The following is a 17,509-nucleotide window of genomic DNA, read 5'->3' as shown; positions in this document are numbered from 1 at the left end:
AATTTAGGGACCAGACCCCATTTTAGGGCCCAGACCCTGATTTAGGGCCCAGACCCCATTTTAGGGCCCAGACCCCAATTTAGGTCCCAGACCCTGATTTAGGGCCCAGACCCTGATTTAGGTCCCAGACCCCGATTTAGGGCTGTGACCCCAATTTAGGTCCCAGACCCCGATTTAGCGCCGTGCCCCCGGTTTGGGTCCCGGTGTCCCCGCGGTGTCACGGGGTGGTGGCAGCTCCGTCACGTGGCCCCGGTGGCCCCAGCGCTGCCGGGCCCAGCCCAGGAAGGGGAAGTTGGGGTTTGGGGCCTTTTGGGGACTCTGGGGGTGCCACCGCCGAGTGCCACCAGCGAGTGCCACCACCATGTCCCTGCCCTCGGTGTACGGGGACAAACTGGCCGAGAAGCTGACGCTGCTCAACGAGCGGGGCCGGGGGGTCCTGGTGCGCGTCTACAACCTCAAAAAGGTCTGGGGACAGTCCTGGGGGACACCCGGGGGTCCCCAACACCCCCCGGCCCACGAGGGGATCGGGGGGAGAGAGGGACAGGGGTGGTTTGGGGGATTTGGGGGGGGCAAAGCCCAGGAGGGGTTTTAGGGGAGATTTAGGGGGGCCCTGGTCAGGGAGGGGCTTGGACAGGGGGGTTTGGGGGTCCCAGCCTTGAGGGGGGGAGTTTGGGGGGATCTGAGGAGGGCGAGGCCTCAGTTTTGGGGGGTTTTGGGGGCTCCCAGCCTTAAGTGGGAATCTGGGGGTCCCAGCCCCGGGAGGTTTGGGGTGGGTGGGGTTTTGGGAAGGGTTTGGGGGGGATCTAAGGGGGGGGGGTGTCTCAATTTTGGGGTTTTCTGGGGGTGTCCCAGCCCTTAGGGGGGTTTTGGGCTCATTTCGGGGGTTCTGATGCGGGGGTCCCCCAGACGTGCTCGGACCCCCGCACGCGGCCGCCCTTCCTCGGGGACAAGGCCATGGAGGCCTCGGCCAAGTTCATCCAGAAGAAATTCCCACACCTGGACGTGCGGAGCAGCACCGTGAGCCGCTGTCCCCGTGTCCCCGTGTCCCCGTGTCCCCACCCCGTGTCCCCGTGTCCCCGTGTCCCCACTGTCCCCACCCCTGATGTCCCCACCCCCTGTGGGGATGTGCCACCCCATCCTGCCTGTCCCCGCTGTCACCTCACCCTGCGTGTCCCCTTCTTGCACCCCTCCTCTCTGTCCCCCGTGGTGCCACCAGCTGTCCCCGGTGCCACCCACCCCCCTGTCCTCAGTGCCACCCCCCTGTCCTCAGTGCCACCCGCTGTCCCGTGTCCCCGCAGCAGCAGCTGGGCCCGGTGCACAGGGACAGAGGGGACATCGTGCGGGTGCTGGCACCGTTCTACCAAACCTTCCTGGACGTGCTGGAGTTCCGGGTGACCGCGATGGGACACCGGGGGGACACCGGGGGGGACACCGGGACACGGGGACATGGGGGGGACACCAGGACACGGGGGGGACACTGGGGGGACACTTGGGGACATGGGGACACGGGGGGGACGGAGGGGACAGGGGGGACAGGGGGACACAGGGGACAGGCAGAGTCCCTGAGAGCTGGTGACACAGAAGACACGGGGACACAGGGGACACAGGGGACACGGGGGACATGGAGGACACGGAGGACAGGCAGGGTGCCTCACAGTGGTGACACGGCGGTGACACGGCGGTGACACGCGGTGCTGTCCCCAGGACCACGTGTACGAGCTGCTCAACACCATCGACGCCAGCCAGTGCTTCTTCGACATCGTGAGTGCCACCCGCTGTCCCCGCTGTCCCCGCTGTCCCCGCTGTCCCCGCTGTCCCCGCTGTCCCCGCGGCCTCACGCTGTCCCCTCCTGCCAGCACATCAACCACGAGCTCACCAAGGCCTACCTGGACCTGGTTGTCACCTACGTGTCCCTGGTGCTGCTGCTGGCCCGCGCCGAGGAGCGGCGGCTGCTGCTGGGGCTCTACCACTGCGCGCACGAGATGAGCCATGGCACCAGGTGCCACCGCTGTCCCCGAGCTGTCCCCAAGCTGTCCCTGAGCTGTCCCCCGCTGTCCCCATGCTGTCCCCCGCTGTCCCCAGGGCCATGTCCCCAGTGGGGCTGTCCTTGACACACACGGATCTGTGGGGTTGTACCTGCGCTGGCACTGTCAGGGTGTCCCCAGAGTGTCCCCAATGCCGGGACCAGCCCCGGGGCTGTCCCCAACACCATGTCCCTGCTAGACCCGGCCCTGGGACTGTCCCTAATGTGTTCCCAGTGCCAGGACTGTCCTCAGGACTGTACCCAGGGTGTCCCCAACACCAGAACCGGCCCTGGGGCTGTACCCAGCGTGTCCCCAGCGTGTCCCCAGTGCCAGGGTAGGCCCCAGCATGTCCCCAGCGTGTCCCCAGCGTGTCCCCACCGTGTCCCCGCAGCGAGCCCGGCTTCTCCCGCCTGGCGCAGATGGTGCTGGAGTACGAGCACCCCCTGAAGAAGCTGCCCGAGGAGTTCGGGCCCCACACCAAGGTGGGTCGGGGGTCCCGGTGGGCGGCGGGGCCGGGCCGGTGGCCGGGCCGGTGTCCCCGCGCTCGGTGTCCCCAGCGCTGGCTGTCCCCAGGCCGTGAGCAGCGCGCTGCTGTCCCTGCGGGCCCCGTTCGCGCGGCGCTGCCGGGACGCGGAGCTGTGGCGGCAGGAGCAGCTGCTGAGCCTGCTGGGACCTGCTGGGGACATGCTGAGCGCGGCCACGAGTGACAGCGTGAGTGACAGGGGACAGGGGACACGGGGACAGGGCTGGGACCTGCTGGGGACATGCTGAGCGCGGCCACGAGTGACAGCGTGAGTGACAGGGGACACAGGGACATGGGGACAGGGCTGGGACCTGCTGGGGACATGCTGAGCGCGGCCACGAGTGACAGCGTGAGTGACAGGGGACAGGGGACATGGGGACAGGGCTACAGGGACATGGGGACATGCTGAGCGCGGCCACGAGTGACAGCGTGAGTGACAGGGGACAGGGGACATGGGGACAGGGCTGGGACCTGCTGGGGACATGCTGAGCGCGGCCACGAGTGACAGCGTGAGTGACAGGGGACAGGGGACACGGGGACATGGGGACATAGGGGCATGGGGACACGGGGACACAGGGATGGGGACAGGGGACAGTGGTGAGGTGGCACTGCTGTCCCCAGATGGCCTGTGAGTACCTGTCCCTGGAGGTGATGGAGCGCTGGATCATCCGTGAGTGCTGCCACCGCCCAGGTGTCCCCAAACCCCGGGCAGTGTCCCCAAACCCTCCTGGGCAGTGTCCCCAAACCCTGGGTGATGTCCCCAACCCTGGGCAATGTCCCCAAACCCCGGGCAGTGTCCCCAACCCCCCCCGGGTGATGTCCCCAACCCCTCTGGGCAGTGTCCCCAACCCCTGGTGCCCATTTTGGGGTCCCTGGTGTCCCTGACAGGGGGATGTCCCGTTTCGGGGTCCCCGCGGGGGATGTCCCGTTTCGGGGTCCCCGCGGGGGATGTCCCGTTTTGGGGTTCCCGCTGGGGGGGATGTCCCGTTTCGGGGTCCCCACTGGGGGATGTCCCGTTTTGGGGTCCCCGCTGGGGGATGTCCCGTTTCGGGGGGGGGATGTCCCGTTTGGGGTCCCTGATGGGGGGGATGTCCCGTTTCGGGGGGGGGATGTCCCGTTTGGGGTCCCTGATGGGGGGGATGTCCCGTTTTGGGGTCCCTGATGGGGGGGATGTCCCGTTTTGGGGTCCCTGATGGGGGGGATGTCCCGTTTGGGGTCCCCGCTGGGGGATGTCCCGTTTCGGGGTCCCGCTGGGGGATGTCCCGTTTGGGGTCCCTGCTGGGGGATGTCCCGTTTGGGGTCCCTGACGGGGGGGATGTCCCGTTTGGGGTCCCTGCTGGGGGATGTCCCGTTTCGGGGTCCCTGATGGGGGATGTCCCGTTTCGGGGTCTCTCATGGGGGGGATGTCCCCATTTCGGGGTCCCTGACGGGGGATGTCCCGTTTTCGGGTCCCCGCTGGAGGATGTCCCGTTTGTGGTCCCCGCTGGGGGATGTCCCGTTTCGGGGGGGGGGGATGTCCCGTTTGGGGTCCCTGATAAGGGATGTCCCGTTTCGGGGTCCCTGATGGGGGGATGTCCCCATTTCGGGGTCCCTGACAGGGGGATGTCCCGTTTTGGGGTCCCCACTGGGGGGATGTCCCGTTTGGGGTCCCCGCGGGGGGATGTCCCGTTCGGGGTCCCTGAGGCGGTGCCCCCAGTGGGGTTCCTGGTGTGCCCGGGGGCCCTGGCCGCCCCCCCGTGCCAGGAGCTGTGGCGCCAGGCCCTGCGCGGGTCCCTCTTTGTCACCCTGCTGCGCGACGAGGCCATCGCGGTGCACAAAGTCACCGAGGAGCTGCTGGGGGGGCTCAAGGGGTGAGCGGGGCACGGGGGGCACTGCCGGGGGACAGTGGGGACAGCGGGGGGACAGTGGGGACACCGGGGGCACAGTGGGGACACCAGGGGGGCACTGCCGGGGGAACAGTGGGGACACCGGGGATGGCACTGCCGGGGGACAGTGGGGACACCGGGGTGGCACTGCCGGGGGACAGTGGGGACACCAGGGGGGCACTGCCGGGGGGACAGTGGGGACACCGGGGGTGGCACTGCCGGGGGACAGTGGGGGGGACAGTGGGGACACCGGGGATGGCACTGCCGGGGGGACAGTGGGGACACCGGGGGGGACAGTGGGGACACCAGGGGGGGCACTGCCGGGGGCACAGTGGGGACACCGGGGGTGGCACTGCCGGGGGACAGTGGGGACACCGGGGAGACACTGCCGGGGGGGACAGCGGGGGGACAGTGGGGACATGGGGGGGACAGTGGGGACACCGGGGGTGGCACTGCCGGGGAACAGTGGGGGTGACAGTGGGAGCACCGGGGGGGACAGTGGGGACACCGGGGGTGGCACTGCCGGTGGGAGCACCGGGGACACCGGGGGTGGCACTGCCGGGGGGACAGTGGGGACATGGTGGGGACAGTGGGGACACCGGGGGTGGCACTGCCGGGTGGGACAGTGGGGGGGACAGTGGGGACACCGGGGGGACAGTGGGGACACCGGGGGTGGCACTGCCGGGGTGACAGTGGAGGCACCGGGGTGACAGTGGGGACATGGGAGGGGACAGTGCCAGGGTGGGGCTGGGGGTATGCGGGGCACTCTGGGGGTGCCCGGGGGTCTCGGGGTGCCCGGGGGTCTCGGGGTGCCCGGGGGTCGCGCAGGGCCGTGCCAGGGAGGGGCTGGGGGTGCCCGGGGGTCTCGGGGTGCCCGGGGGTCGCACAGGGCCGTGCCCGGTGCCCGGTGCCCCTCGCCAGGTACGGGAAGCGCGTGGCCGACGTCAAGGAGTGCCGGGAGCACGCGGTGGCTCACAGGTCTGGGGGGTTTTGGGGGTCCCAGGGGTTTGGGGGGGTCCCGGGGGTTTGGGGGGGCCGCGAGGTCCCAGAGCTCCCCCAAACCGTGTCTGGGGGTCTCTGCCTCAGTTTCCCCCTCACCACCCCCTTTGCCACACAGCCGCTGTCCCCTGGGGGTGCCTGGGGGGTCGCGCGGGTTTTGGGGTACCGGGGGGGGTCCCTGGGTGACCCTGGCTGTGACCCCCCCTTATCCCCCCCTCCCCCCATCCTGAGCCCCCCAAATCCCCTCAACCCTCCCCCATCCCCATGGGGTCACCCCTGGGTCCTGCGGGGGGTCCTGCCCACTCCCCCTGTCCCCCTCGGGTCCCCCCGAGACCCCGCGACCCCCGAGACCCCCAGGGACCCCCGGGGACCCCCAGGGCCCCCCCAAACCCGCCGTGCCCCCCAGCCCGGCGCTGCACCGGGGTCAGCGCTCGTTCCTGCGCGGGGCCGTGCGGGAGTTGGTGGCGCTGCTGGAGGATCAGCCCGGGCTGCTGGGACCCAAGGTGGGTCTGGGGGCTTGGGGGGATTTGGGGGGTCTGGGGGGTCTGAGGGGGTCTGGGGGGTCTGGGGGGTTTGGGGGAGTTTGGGGATTTGGGGGGTCACGGGGGGTTTGGGGAGATTTGGGAAATTTTGGGGGAGTTGGGGGAGATTGGGGGGGATTTCGGGAGATTTTGGGGAGTTTAGAGGGGATTCGGGGGGGGGTTGTGGGATTTCGGGGAGATTTTGGGGGAATTTGGGGGGGATTTGGGGGGATTTTGGGGGGGATTTGGGGGGATTTTGAGGGATATTTTGGGGGATTTTTGGAGGTTTTGGATGATTCCGGGAGGTTTTGGATGATTCTGGGGGAGTTTGGGATATTTTTGAGATCTGGGGGAGATTTGAGGAGATTTTGGGGGGTCCCGACCCCCTGTCCGTCCCCCCCCCCCCCCCCCAGGCCCTGCTGGTGTTCGTGGCGCTGTCGCTGTGTCGCGATGAGGTGAGCTGGCTGTCGCGACATGCCGAGCACGTGACCAAGAGCAAGAGCCCCGAGGACTTCAGCGACAGGTGGGGACAGGGGGGACAGGGGGGACAGGAGGGACAGAGGGGGACAGAGGGGACAGAGAGGGGGGACAGGAGGGACAGAGAGGGGACAGGGGGGACAGAGGGGACAGGGGGGACAGAGGGGACAGGGGGACAGGGGGGACAGGGGGGACAGAGGGGACAGGGGGGGACAGGGGGACAGAGGGGACAGGGGGGACGGGGGGGACAGGGGGACAGAGAGGACAGAGGGGACAGGAGGGGACAGAGGGGACAGGGGGGACAGGGGGGGACAGGAGTGGGGATCCCCCGGATTTGGGGGTGTTCAGGGGGGTCCTTGTGAGGCTCTGGGGCGGTTCAGCAGTTTGGGGGTGACCCGGGGGTCACTGGTGTGGGCTCAGGAGCTTGGGGGTGACCCGGGGGTCACTGGAATGGGCTCAGGAGTTTGGGGGTGATCCTGGGGGGCTCAGCAGTTTGGGGGTGACCCGGGGGAGCCCCAGACACGCTCGGCAGTTTGGGGGTGATGCGGGGGGGCAGTGGATGCTCTCAGCAGTTTGGGGGTGATCCTGGGGGGCTCAGCAGTTTGGGGGTGACCCGGGGGTCACTGGGATGGGCTCAGCAGTTTGGGGGTGACCCTGGAGGGCTCAGCAGTCTGGGGGTGACTCGGGGGAGCCCCAGACGCTCTCGGCAGTTTGGGGGTGACCCGGGGGTCACTGGGATGGGCTCAGCGGTTTGGGGGCGATCCGGGGGAGCCCCAGATGCGCTCGGCAGTTTGGGGGTGATGCGGGGGGGCAGTGGATGCTCTCAGCAGTTTGGGGGTGACCCGGGGGTCACTGGGATGGGCTCGGCAGTTTGGGGGTGACCCGGGGGAGCCCCAGATGCTCTCAGCAGTTTGGGGGTGACCCGGGGGTCCCCGCCCTGCCCGGGGGTCTCTGGCCGCCCCCCAGCCGCCTCGCGGAGCTGCTGTTCCTGCTGGAGCGGCTCCGGGCGCTGCTGCGGCGGCACCGGCGGCTCCTGCGCCGCTACCACCGAAACTTCCTCGCCCGCTTCGACGCCCTCGTGCTCAGCGACGTGGTCCAGGTACCGGGGGGGGGTGGCCCTGTCCCCCGAGCCCCCTCCGGGCTGTCGCCGTGCCCTGAGGCCGCCCTGTCCCCGCAGAACCTCCCGGTGTGTCCCGAGGAGGAGTCCGTGATCCTCTCGTCCTTCGTCAGCTCCCTCTCGGCGCTCTCGGCCAAGGAAGGTGCGGGGCTGGCACCTCCCGGCTCGGGATGTCCCCTCCCTGTCCGAAATGTCCCCTCCCAACTCGGATTGTCACCTCCCAACTCGCATTGTCCCCTCCCAAACGGGATTATCCCCTCCCAGTTCGGAATGTCCCCTCCCAGTCTGAAATGTCCCCTCCGAGCTCGAATTGTCCCCTCCCAGCCGGGATTATCCCCTCACAGCTCGGAATGTCCCCTCCCAGTTCGGAATGTCCCCTCCCAGTCTGAAATGTCCCCTCCCAGCTCGGATTGTCCCCTCCCAGCTCGGATTGTCTCCCTTCAACTCGGATTGTCCCCTCCCAGCCGGGATTGTCCCCTCCCTGCCCGGGATGTCCCCTCCCAGCCCCAGTGCCCCCTCACCGTGTCCCCGCTGTCCCGGGAGCTCGGGGACAATCCCGGGCACCCCGAAGGGTGGCGGCTCCAGGGGGGTCCCCTGCGGTGGCACTGCCACCCCCAGCGCTGTCCCCGTGTCCCCGCAGTCGATGACCAGGAGCACTTTGACTTCACCGCGCTGCGCCTGGACTGGTTCCGGCTCCAGGTGGTGGCACTGTCCCTGTCCCTGTCCCTGTCCCCATGTCCTCCTATCCCTGTCTCCATGTCCCCATCCCTGTCCCCATGTCCCCATGTCCCCATGTCCCCATCCCTGTCCCTGTGTCCGTGTCCCTGTCCATGTCTCTGTCCCCATGTCCCCGTGTTCCCATCCCTGTCCCCGTCCCCATGTCCGTGTCCCTGTCCTCATGTCCCCATGTCCCCGTGTCCCCATCCCTGTCTCTGTCCCCGTCCCCATGTCCCCCTGTCCCTGTCCCTGTCCCTGTCCCCGTCCCTGTCCCTGTCCCTGTCCCTGTCCCTGTCCCCATGTCCCCCTATCCCTGTCCCCATGTCCCCATCCCTGTCCCTGTCCCTGTCCCCATGTCCCCATGTCCCCATGTCCCCATCCCCGTCCCCTGTCCCTGTCCGTATCCCTGTCCCCATCATCCCATGTCCCCATGTCCCCGTGTCCCCGTGTCCCCATGTCCCCATCCCCGTCCCTGTCCCCATCCCTGTCCCTGTCCCCGTGTCCCCATGTCCCCGTGTCCCCGTGTCCCCATGTCCCCGTGTCCCCGTGTCCCCATGTCCCCATGTCCCCGTCCCCGTGCCAGGCCTACACCAGCGTGGCCAAGGCTCCGCTGCCGCTGGCGTCGCACGGGGAGGTGGCGCGGGCCATGGGGCTGGTGATGTTCCACACGCGCCTGCTGGAGGGGCCCGAGGAGCTGCTGGACGAGACCTCGGACCTGTCCCAGCTCTGGTGAGCGCGGCGGGCCCTGCCCTTCTGCCCCAGATCCCATTTTCCTGCCCCACATCCCCTTTTCCTGCCCTATTCCCACCCCACATCCCCTTTACCCGCCCCAGATCCCCTTTTCCTGCCCTATTCCCACCCCACATCCCCTTTACCCACCCCACATCCCCTTTACCCACCCCAGACCCCTTTTCCCACCCCAGATCCCCTTTACCTGCCCTATTCCCACCCCAGATCCCATTTTCCTGCCCCATATCCCATTTTCCTGCCCTATATCCCATTTTCCCGCCCTTTTCCCATCCCATATCCCATTTTCCCGCCCTTTTCCCATCCCAGATCCCATTTTCCCACCCCAGATCCCCTTTACCTGCCCTATTCCCACCCCAGATCCCATTTTCCTGCCCCATATCCCATTTTCCTGCCCTATATCCCATTTTCCCGCCCTTTTCCCATCCCATATCCCATTTTCCCGCCCTTTTCCCATCCCAGATCCCATTTTCCCACCCCATATCCCATTTTCCTGCCCTAGATCCCATTTTCCCGCCCTTTTCCCATCCCATATCCCATTTTCCCACCCCAGATCCCCTTTTCCCACCCCATATCCCATTTTGTTGCCCTTTTCCCACCCCATCTCCCTTTGCCCACCCCTTTCCCCCCTCACCCCACTGTCCCTGCTCCTTTTCCCATCACTCCTTTTTACCCCCCCATCCCCTGCCCCACGCCCTGCCCCACGCCCTGCCCCACACCCTGCCCCACTCCCTGCCCCACACTCTGCCCCCCGCCCGGCGCAGTTTCCACGCGCGTTCCCTGGAGCGGATGTTCTCGGCGGCGCTGGCCGAGCCGTCCATGCTGCGCTTCGCCATCGCCTTCCCGCTGCTCTGCGCCCACTTCTCGCGCTGCCCGCACCCCATGTGCCCCGAGGAGGTGGGTGACACCCGGGGGGGGGTCCTGGAGGTCCCCCGGCCGCGGGCCCGGCTCTGAGGGGTCCCGGTGTCCCCCCAGTACCCCCAGCTGGAGGCGGCAGCGCTGGGGCTCTGCCACAAGTTCCTGGAGGAGCTGGCGCGGGTGGGCAGCGCCTGCGTCCTGGACGCCTGCGCCGAGCAGCACAACCTGAGCCAGCAGGTCTGGGGGTCCGGGGGGTCTGGGGGTCCGGGGGGTCTGGGGGGTCTGGGACCTCTGGGGGGCTTGGGGGAGTCTGGGGGATCTGGGGCTTTTGGAGGGATTGGTGATCCTTGGGGTCTTCAGGACCTTTGGGGCCTTGGTGGCCTTTGGAATCTCCAGGACCTTTGGGGTTTCAGGACCTTTGGGGTTCCAGGACCTTTGGAATCTCTAGGACCTTTGGGGTTTCAGGACCTTTGGGGTCTTCAGGACCTTTGGGGTCTTGGTGGCCTTTGGAATCTCCAGGACCTTTGGGGTTTCCAGGACCTTTGGGGCTTTCAGGACCTTTGGGGGTTTCAGGACCTTTGGGGGTATCAGGACCTTTGGGGGCTTCAGGACCTTTGGGGTTTCAGGACCTTTGGGGTCTTCAGGACCTTTGGGGTCTTGGTGGCCTTTGGAATCTCCAGGACCTTTGGGGTTTCCAGGACCTTTGGGGTCTCCATGAGCTCTGGGGTCTCTGAGGCCATCGGGGTCTCCATGGCCTCTCTGTCCCCTCGTCCCCCTGTCCCCCCAAACCCTCGGGATGGGGAAGTTCCTCCATGGGGGCCAAACCTGGCAGGGCGTCCCCTGACCCAGCCTGTGGCCATGGTGGCACCATTTGGGGTGTCCCCATGTCCCCACGGCCCCGTCCCCATGTCCCCATGTCCCCACGGCCCTGTCCCCACCCCGCAGCTGCTGCCCAAGCACTGCGCGGCCACCATCAGCAGAGCCCGCGTCAAGAAAACCCCGAAGCAGCCGCCCCGCAAGGGGGACCCGCAAAGGGACAAGCCGGGGACAGAGAGCCAGCGGCGGGACCGGACCCTGACCACCAAGTGAGCGTCACCCGGGGCAGGGATTGTCCCCACGGGGTCACGGCTCTGGGGCCTTGGGTGGTCTGCAGAACCTCTGGGGGCTTGGTGGCCTTTGGGGGCTTCAGGAGCTCAGATGGAGCTACCAGAGCTCGGGTGTGGCACGGGGACATGGTGTGATTGTCCCTGTGGGACACGGATTGTCCCCCTGGGGTCACAGTGTGATTGTCCCCATGGGGTCACACTGCGATTGTCCCCACGGGGTCACACCGTGATTGTCCCCACGGGGTCACACCGTGATTGTCCCCCTGGGGTCACACTGTGATTGTCCCCCCGGGGTCACACCGCAATTGTCCCCCCTGGGGTCACACTGTGATTGTCCCCACGGGGTCACACCGTGATTGTCCCCACGGGGTCACACCGTGATTGTCCCCATGGGGTCACACCGTGATTGTCCCCCTGGGGTCACACCACAATTGTCCCCCCGGGGACACACCACAATTGTCCCCCCGGGGTCACACCACGATTGTCCCCCAGCATGGACAAGCTGCACCTGACCCTGTCCGAGCTGTCCCTGAGCCTCAACCACGTCCCCAACTTCACCGTCTTTGGGCACACGGTGACACCGGCCGAGTACCTGAGCAGCCACCTGGAGACGCGCCTGACCAGGTGGGGACACGCCGGGGACACGCGGGGCACACGGGGCACACGCGGGAACCAGGGGACACGTGGGACCGAGGGGCCAATGCCACGTGGGACCGAGGGGCCAATGCCACGTGGGACCGAGGGGCCAATGCCACGTGGGACAGAGGGGCCAATGCCACGTGTCCCTCACGGCCCCGTGTCCCCGCAGGGCCATCGTGGCCATGGCTGGCTACAGCCAGGCCACGCAGGAGGTGGCCCGGCCCTCGGAGGTGCTGGCCGGGCTGGTGGCCTACCTGGGGCAGGTGCAGCGGCTGGGCCAGCTGGTGGCCCTGGACACGGGGCGGCTGCTGCGCACCGTGCTGCTGCAGCAGAGCCAGCCCCGCGACGGCAGCGGGCAGCCCACGCTCACCGCCATCTACACCGACTGGTCAGTGCCACCCGCGCGTGGGGACATGGGGACGGGGCGGGCAGGGTCACTGTGGGGGGGACACGGGGACGGGGCGGTCAGGGTCACCATGGGGGGACACGGGGATGGGGTGGTCAGTGACACCAGGGGGGACACAGGGATGGGGCAGTCAGGGTCACCATGGGGGGACACGGGGACGGGGCGGTCAGTGCCACCCACGTGGGGACATGGGGATAGGGCGGTCAGTGCCACCCATGTGGGGACACGGGGACGGGGTGGGTTAGGGTCACTGTGGGGGGACACGGGGATGGGGAGGTCAGGGTCACCATGGGGAGGACACAGGGATGGGGCGGTCAGTGCCACCCATGTGGGGACACGGGGATGGGGCGGTCAGGGTCACCATGGGGGACACGGGGACGGGGCGGTCAGTGCCACCCACGTGGGGACACGGGGATGGGGCGGTCAGTGCCACCACGGGCAGGAGACACAGGCATGGGGTGGTCAGTGCCATGGGTGACAGTGACAGTGCCATGGGTGGCAGTGCCATGGGTGGCAGTGACAGTGCCATAGGTGCCATGTCATGGGTGGCAGTGCCATGGGTGACAGTGCCATGGGTGGCAGTGACAGTGCCATGGGTGCCATGCCATGGGTGGCAGTGCCATGGGTGACAGTGGCAGTGCCATGGGTGCCAGTGCCATGGGGTGGTCAGTGCCATGGGTGACAGTGCCAGTGCTGTGTCCCCAGGTACCTGGAGGCCCTGCTGCACCAGGCCAGCACCGGTGCCGTGGGTGGCAGTGCCATGGGTGACAGTGCCAGTGCCATGGGTGCCATGCCATGGGTGGCAGTGACAGTGCCATGGGTGACAGTGCCATGGGTGGCAGTGCCATGGGTGACAGTGCCATGGGTGACAGTGACAGTGCCATGGGTGACAGTGACAGTGCCATGGGTGACAGTGCCATGTCCCCAGGTACCTGGAGGCCCTGCTGCACCAGGCCAGCACCGGTGCCATGGGTGGCAGTGGCAGTGCCATGGGTGACAGTGCCATGGGTGACAGTGCCATGGGTGACAGTGACAGTGCCATGGGTGACAGTGCCATGGGTGACAGTGACAGTGCCATGGGTGACAGTGCCATGGGTGACAGTGCCATGTCCCCAGGTACCTGGAGGCCCTGCTGCGCCAGGCCAGCACCGGTGCCGTGCTCCTGTCCCCAGCCCTCCAGGCCTTCACCACCGTGCCCCGCGAGGAGCAGCCCCCGTTCAGCGCCGCCGAGTTCTCTGATGTCTCAGGTGGGTTTGGGGGGCTCGGGGGGGCTGCCCCGGGCTGTCCCCACCCTGTCCCCACCCTGTCCCCACCTGTCCCCACCTGTCCCTCCCCACGGCAGAGCTGCGGGCGCTGGCCGAGCTGATCGGGCCCTACGGGATGCGGTTCCTGAGCGAGAACCTGATGTGGCACGTGGGGTCCCAGGTCACCGAGCTGAAGGTACCGGGGGTGGCACGGGGATGGGGACAGGGACAGGGGCTGGCACAGGGGCTGGGACAGGGGACACAGGACAGGGGACAGGGGCTGGTGCTGCTGGCACCGTGACAGGGCAGGCAGGGCCACCCTGGTGCCACCCCAGCCCTGTCCCTTCCCATCCCCTGGGCTCAGCGGGAGGGTCAGAGGTGCCAGGTCCAGCTGTGTCCCCAGTGTCCCCGGTGTCCCCTGGTGTCCCCATGTCCCGTGTCCCGTGTCCCCGCAGAAGCTGGTGGCTGAGAACATGGACACGCTGGTGCAGCTGCGCTGCTGCAGGCCCGAGCAGAGGTCGGCGCTGCTGCCCCGCCTGAGCTGTGAGTGTCACCCAGGGGGTGTCACCCACGGGTGTCACGCACCCACACGGGGGTGTCACGTACCCACACGGGGGTGTCACACCCACCCGTGTCACCCCGCTGCCCCTCGCGTGTCCCCGCAGCGGCCGAGAACGTGCTGAAGCGCATGACCATCATCGGGGAGATCCTGAGCTTCCGCGCCATGGCCCAGCAGGGCCTCCGGGAGGTGGGACCCCCCAACCGGGGCACTCCCAGACCCTGGGACCCCCGAACTGGGGCACCCTTGGAGGCTGGGACCCTCCAAACCTGGGGCACCCCCGGACACTGGGGCCCCCCAAACCCGGGGCACCCCCGGACCCTGGGACCCCCGAACCGGGGCACCCTTGGAGCCTGGGACCCCCAAACCCGGGGCACCCCCAGACCCTGGGACCCCCCGAACCTGGGGCACCCCCGGACCCTGGGACCCCCGAACCGGGGCACCCTTGGAGCCTGGGACCCCCAAACCCGGGGCACCCCCAGACCCTGGGACCCCCAAACCCGGGGCACCCCCGGACCCTGGGACCCCCGAACCGGGGCACCCCCGGACCCTGGGACCCCCCGGGACACCCCCAGGACACCCCCAGACCCTGGGACCCCCCAAACCTGGGGCACCTCCAGAACCTAGGACATCCCTGGGACCCTCAGTCCTCCCATTTGGGGACCCCGGGCCCCATTTGGGGACCCCGGCCCCCCGTGACCCCCGGCCCCCCGTGTCCCCCCGGCCCCCCCTGACCCCCCGGCCCCCCGTGATCCCCCTGCCCCCCGTGTCCCCCCGTGTCCCCCCGTGTCCTCCCGTGTCCCCCCGTGTCCCCCCGGCCCCCCGTGTCCCCCCGTGTCCCCCCGGCCCCCCGTGTCCCCCCGGCCCCCCGTGACCCCCCGGCCCCCCGTGACCCCCCGTGACCCCCGGCCCCCCATGACCCCCCGTGTCCCCCCGTGACCCCCCGTGTCCCCCCGGCCCCCCGTGACCCCCGGCCCCCCGTGTCCCCCCGGCCCCCCGTGACCCCCCGTGTCCCCCCTGCCCCCAGGTGTTCTCCCAGCACTGCCCCTTCCTGACGGGCCCCATCGAGTGCCTGGCGGAGCTGGTGACCCCCGACACCGACATCCAGGTGGGGACAGGGACACGGGGCCGGGGGTGGCACCGCGTGGCACCGCGTGGCACCGCGTGACACCGCGTGTCTCCCGTCCCCGTGCGTGTCCCCAGGTCACCCTGAGCATCTTCGAGCTGGCCTCGGCCGCGGGGGTCCCGTGCGAGGTGGACCCGGCGCTGGTGGCCGCCCTGAGGACAGGTGGGGGTGGCGCTGGGGACACCGCGGGGGGGGCGCTGTCACCGGGGTGGCGCTGTCACCGCGCTGTCCCCTGTCCCCGCAGAGGGCTCGTCCCCCGAGGAGGAGTACAAGGTGTCCTGCCTGCTGCTGGTGTTCGTGGCCGTGTCCCTGCCGCTGCTGGCCGCGGACCCCGCGTCCCTCTACAGCCCCGAGCTGGACGGTGAGGGCTGGCCGTGTCACTGTCACTGTCCCTGTCCCTGTCACTGTCACTGTGTCACTGTCACTGTGTCACTGTGTCCCCTCTACAGCCCCGAGCTGGACGGTGAGGGCTGGCCGTGTCACTGTCACTGTCCCTGTCACTGTGTCACTGTGTCACTGTCACTGTGTCACTGTCACTGTCCCTGTGTCCCTGTGTCACTGTGTCACCGTGTCCCCACATCCCCACACTGGCAGCTCTCCCTGTGCCATTGTCACAGCAGAGGCTTTGGTGGCACAGGGGGACACCGGGTCTGTCACCAAGGCAGGTGGCACGGTGGAGACTCCGGGTTGTCCCCAACCCCCTCCTGTGTCCCCAACCCCGTCCTGTGTCCCCAACCCCCTCCTGTGTCCCCAACCCCCTCCTGTGTCCCCAACCCCGTCCTGTGTCCCCAACCCCGTCCTGTGTCCCCAACCCCGTCCTGTGTCCCCAACCCCCTCTGTGTCCCCGGCCCTCCTGATCCCCCAGTGCCACCTTTACTCACTGCCATCCCCGCGTGTCCCCGCGTGTCCCCGCGTGTCCCCGCGTGTCCCCAGGCCACCTCAACAACGTGCACTGCCTGGCCAAGGCCATCGCGCAGCTCTCGGCCGCGCTCTTCACCGCGCACGGCAAGAACATCGAGACGCACCTGAAGGAGTTCCTGCTGGTGAGTGCGCTGTCCCCTCTGTCACCTCTGTCACCTCTGTCCCTTCTGTCACCTCCTGTCCTTGTCCTGCTGGTGAGTGCGCTGTCCCCTCCTGTCCCCTCTGTCACCTCCTGTCCCTGTCCTGCTGGTGAGTGGAATGGACCTGGGACATTGGGACTGTCCCCTGTCCCTGTCACCTCCTGTCACCTCCTGTCCCTGTCCTGCTGGTGAGTGGAATGGACCTGGGACATTGGGACTGTCCCCTGTCCCTGTCACCTCCTGTCACCTCCTGTCCCTGTCCTGCTGGTGAGCCCGGCCTGTGCCTTCTGTGTCCTCCTGTCCCCTCCCTGGGCTGTCCCTGTCCCCTTCCTGAGTGTCCCTGTCCCTGTCCCTGAGGGTGGCTGTCCCATCCCTGTCCCTGTCCCTGTCCCTGTCCCTGTCACTCTCACTGTCCCTGTCCCTGTCCCTGTCCCTGTCCCTGTCCCCAGCTGGCCTCCAGCAGCCTCCTGCAGCTGGCCCAGGAGCCGGACAAGGCGCGGGCGCGGAACCAGGACTCGATCGCGCTGCTGCTGCAGCTGGTGGGCACCCGGGCACCGGGGGTGGCACCGGGGGGACACCTGGGGGACACCTGGGGGGCACCTGGGTACCTGGGCACTGGGGGGCACCTGGGGACTGGGGGTGGCACCTGGGGGACACATGGGGACATGTGGGGGACACATGGGGGACCCTTGGGGACACCTGGGGGGACCCTGGGGGCACCTGGTGATGGCACATGGGCACCTGGGGGGCACCTGGGGGGCACCTGGGGGGCTCTGGAGTGGCCCCGGTCCATTCCCGACGTCCCGGGGTGTGTCCCAGTGTCCCAGGTCCATTCCCGATGTCCCCGGCCGTGTCCTGCTGTCCCCCCCGGGTGGGCTCAGGGATGTCCCCGAGCGTTCTCCAGACCCCCCCCGGCATTGTCACCCCGGGCTGGAGCAATTGAAATGCAAATATTTCAATATTTCAAATATTCATTTAAAATATTTCCACCTGAGCCGGGCCGGGAGAGCCGCGAGGGGTCGGGAGGAGGAAGGGGGGGGTCGGCAGGAGTGGGGGAAGGGTCGGGAGGGGGAAGGGGGTGCTGATGGGTGCCCCCTCCCCCCAAAAACCCCAAAAAGATCGTGGCCGAGTCGTCCTTCCTGACGCTGGACATGCTGGAGAGCTGCTTCCCCTACGTGCTGCTGCGCAACGCCTTCCGCCAGCTCTGCCGGGAGCCCCCCGGCCGGGCCCCCCCGCACTGAGCGGGACCCCCGGACCCCCCGGGACCCCCCCTGGCCGCACCGGGACCCCCCGAATCCCCCCCGGGCCGCTCTGGGACCCCCCCGCACTGAGCGGGACCCCCGGACCCCCCGGGACCCCCGAACCCCCCCGGACCGCACCGGGACCCCCCGAACCCCCCCGGACCGCTCCGGGACCCCCGAGACCCCCCTGACCGCACCGGGACCCCCCCGCACTGAGCGGGACCCCCCTGACCCACGCTGGGACCCCCGTGTTCTACCCCGAGACCCCCGCGGGACCCC

At 68.6% G+C, this 17,509-nt stretch overlaps 1 protein-coding gene across 2 annotated transcripts; it reads left to right on the top strand.

The window, feature by feature from the left end:
• The first annotated feature begins 293 nt into the window (after positions 1 to 293).
• On the top strand, positions 294 to 17,281 carry NCKAP1L (NCK associated protein 1 like). Of its 2 annotated transcripts, none has more exons than XM_072919568.1 (31): positions 294 to 463; positions 907 to 1,017; positions 1,302 to 1,391; positions 1,705 to 1,761; positions 1,857 to 1,999; positions 2,416 to 2,506; positions 2,598 to 2,735; positions 3,169 to 3,217; positions 4,244 to 4,397; positions 5,334 to 5,390; positions 5,818 to 5,914; positions 6,346 to 6,455; positions 7,376 to 7,508; positions 7,587 to 7,668; positions 8,167 to 8,225; positions 8,827 to 8,972; positions 9,755 to 9,887; positions 9,966 to 10,085; positions 10,794 to 10,933; positions 11,447 to 11,578; positions 11,763 to 11,981; positions 13,116 to 13,246; positions 13,342 to 13,439; positions 13,699 to 13,786; positions 13,909 to 13,991; positions 14,830 to 14,910; positions 15,006 to 15,090; positions 15,173 to 15,289; positions 15,862 to 15,971; positions 16,439 to 16,528; positions 17,108 to 17,281. In XM_072919568.1, the coding sequence occupies exons 1-31, from the start codon at positions 362 to 364 to the stop codon at positions 17,228 to 17,230; spliced, it is 3,369 nt and encodes a 1,122-aa protein (XP_072775669.1). In that variant the 5' UTR covers positions 294 to 361; the 3' UTR covers positions 17,231 to 17,281. The 2 variants fall into 2 exon arrangements, with proteins under 2 accessions (XP_072775669.1, XP_072775668.1); XM_072919567.1 differs by having other exon boundaries at positions 1,299 to 1,391.
• The last annotated feature ends 228 nt before the right edge of the window (positions 17,282 to 17,509 follow it).

The sequence above is a fragment of the Taeniopygia guttata genome, chromosome 29 (assembly GCF_048771995.1).
Source record: "Taeniopygia guttata chromosome 29, bTaeGut7.mat, whole genome shotgun sequence".
Classification (NCBI taxonomy): domain Eukaryota; kingdom Metazoa; phylum Chordata; class Aves; order Passeriformes; family Estrildidae; genus Taeniopygia; species Taeniopygia guttata.
Note: the sequence above shows the minus strand (reverse complement) of the source record. Positions and strands in the feature narration are given on the sequence as shown.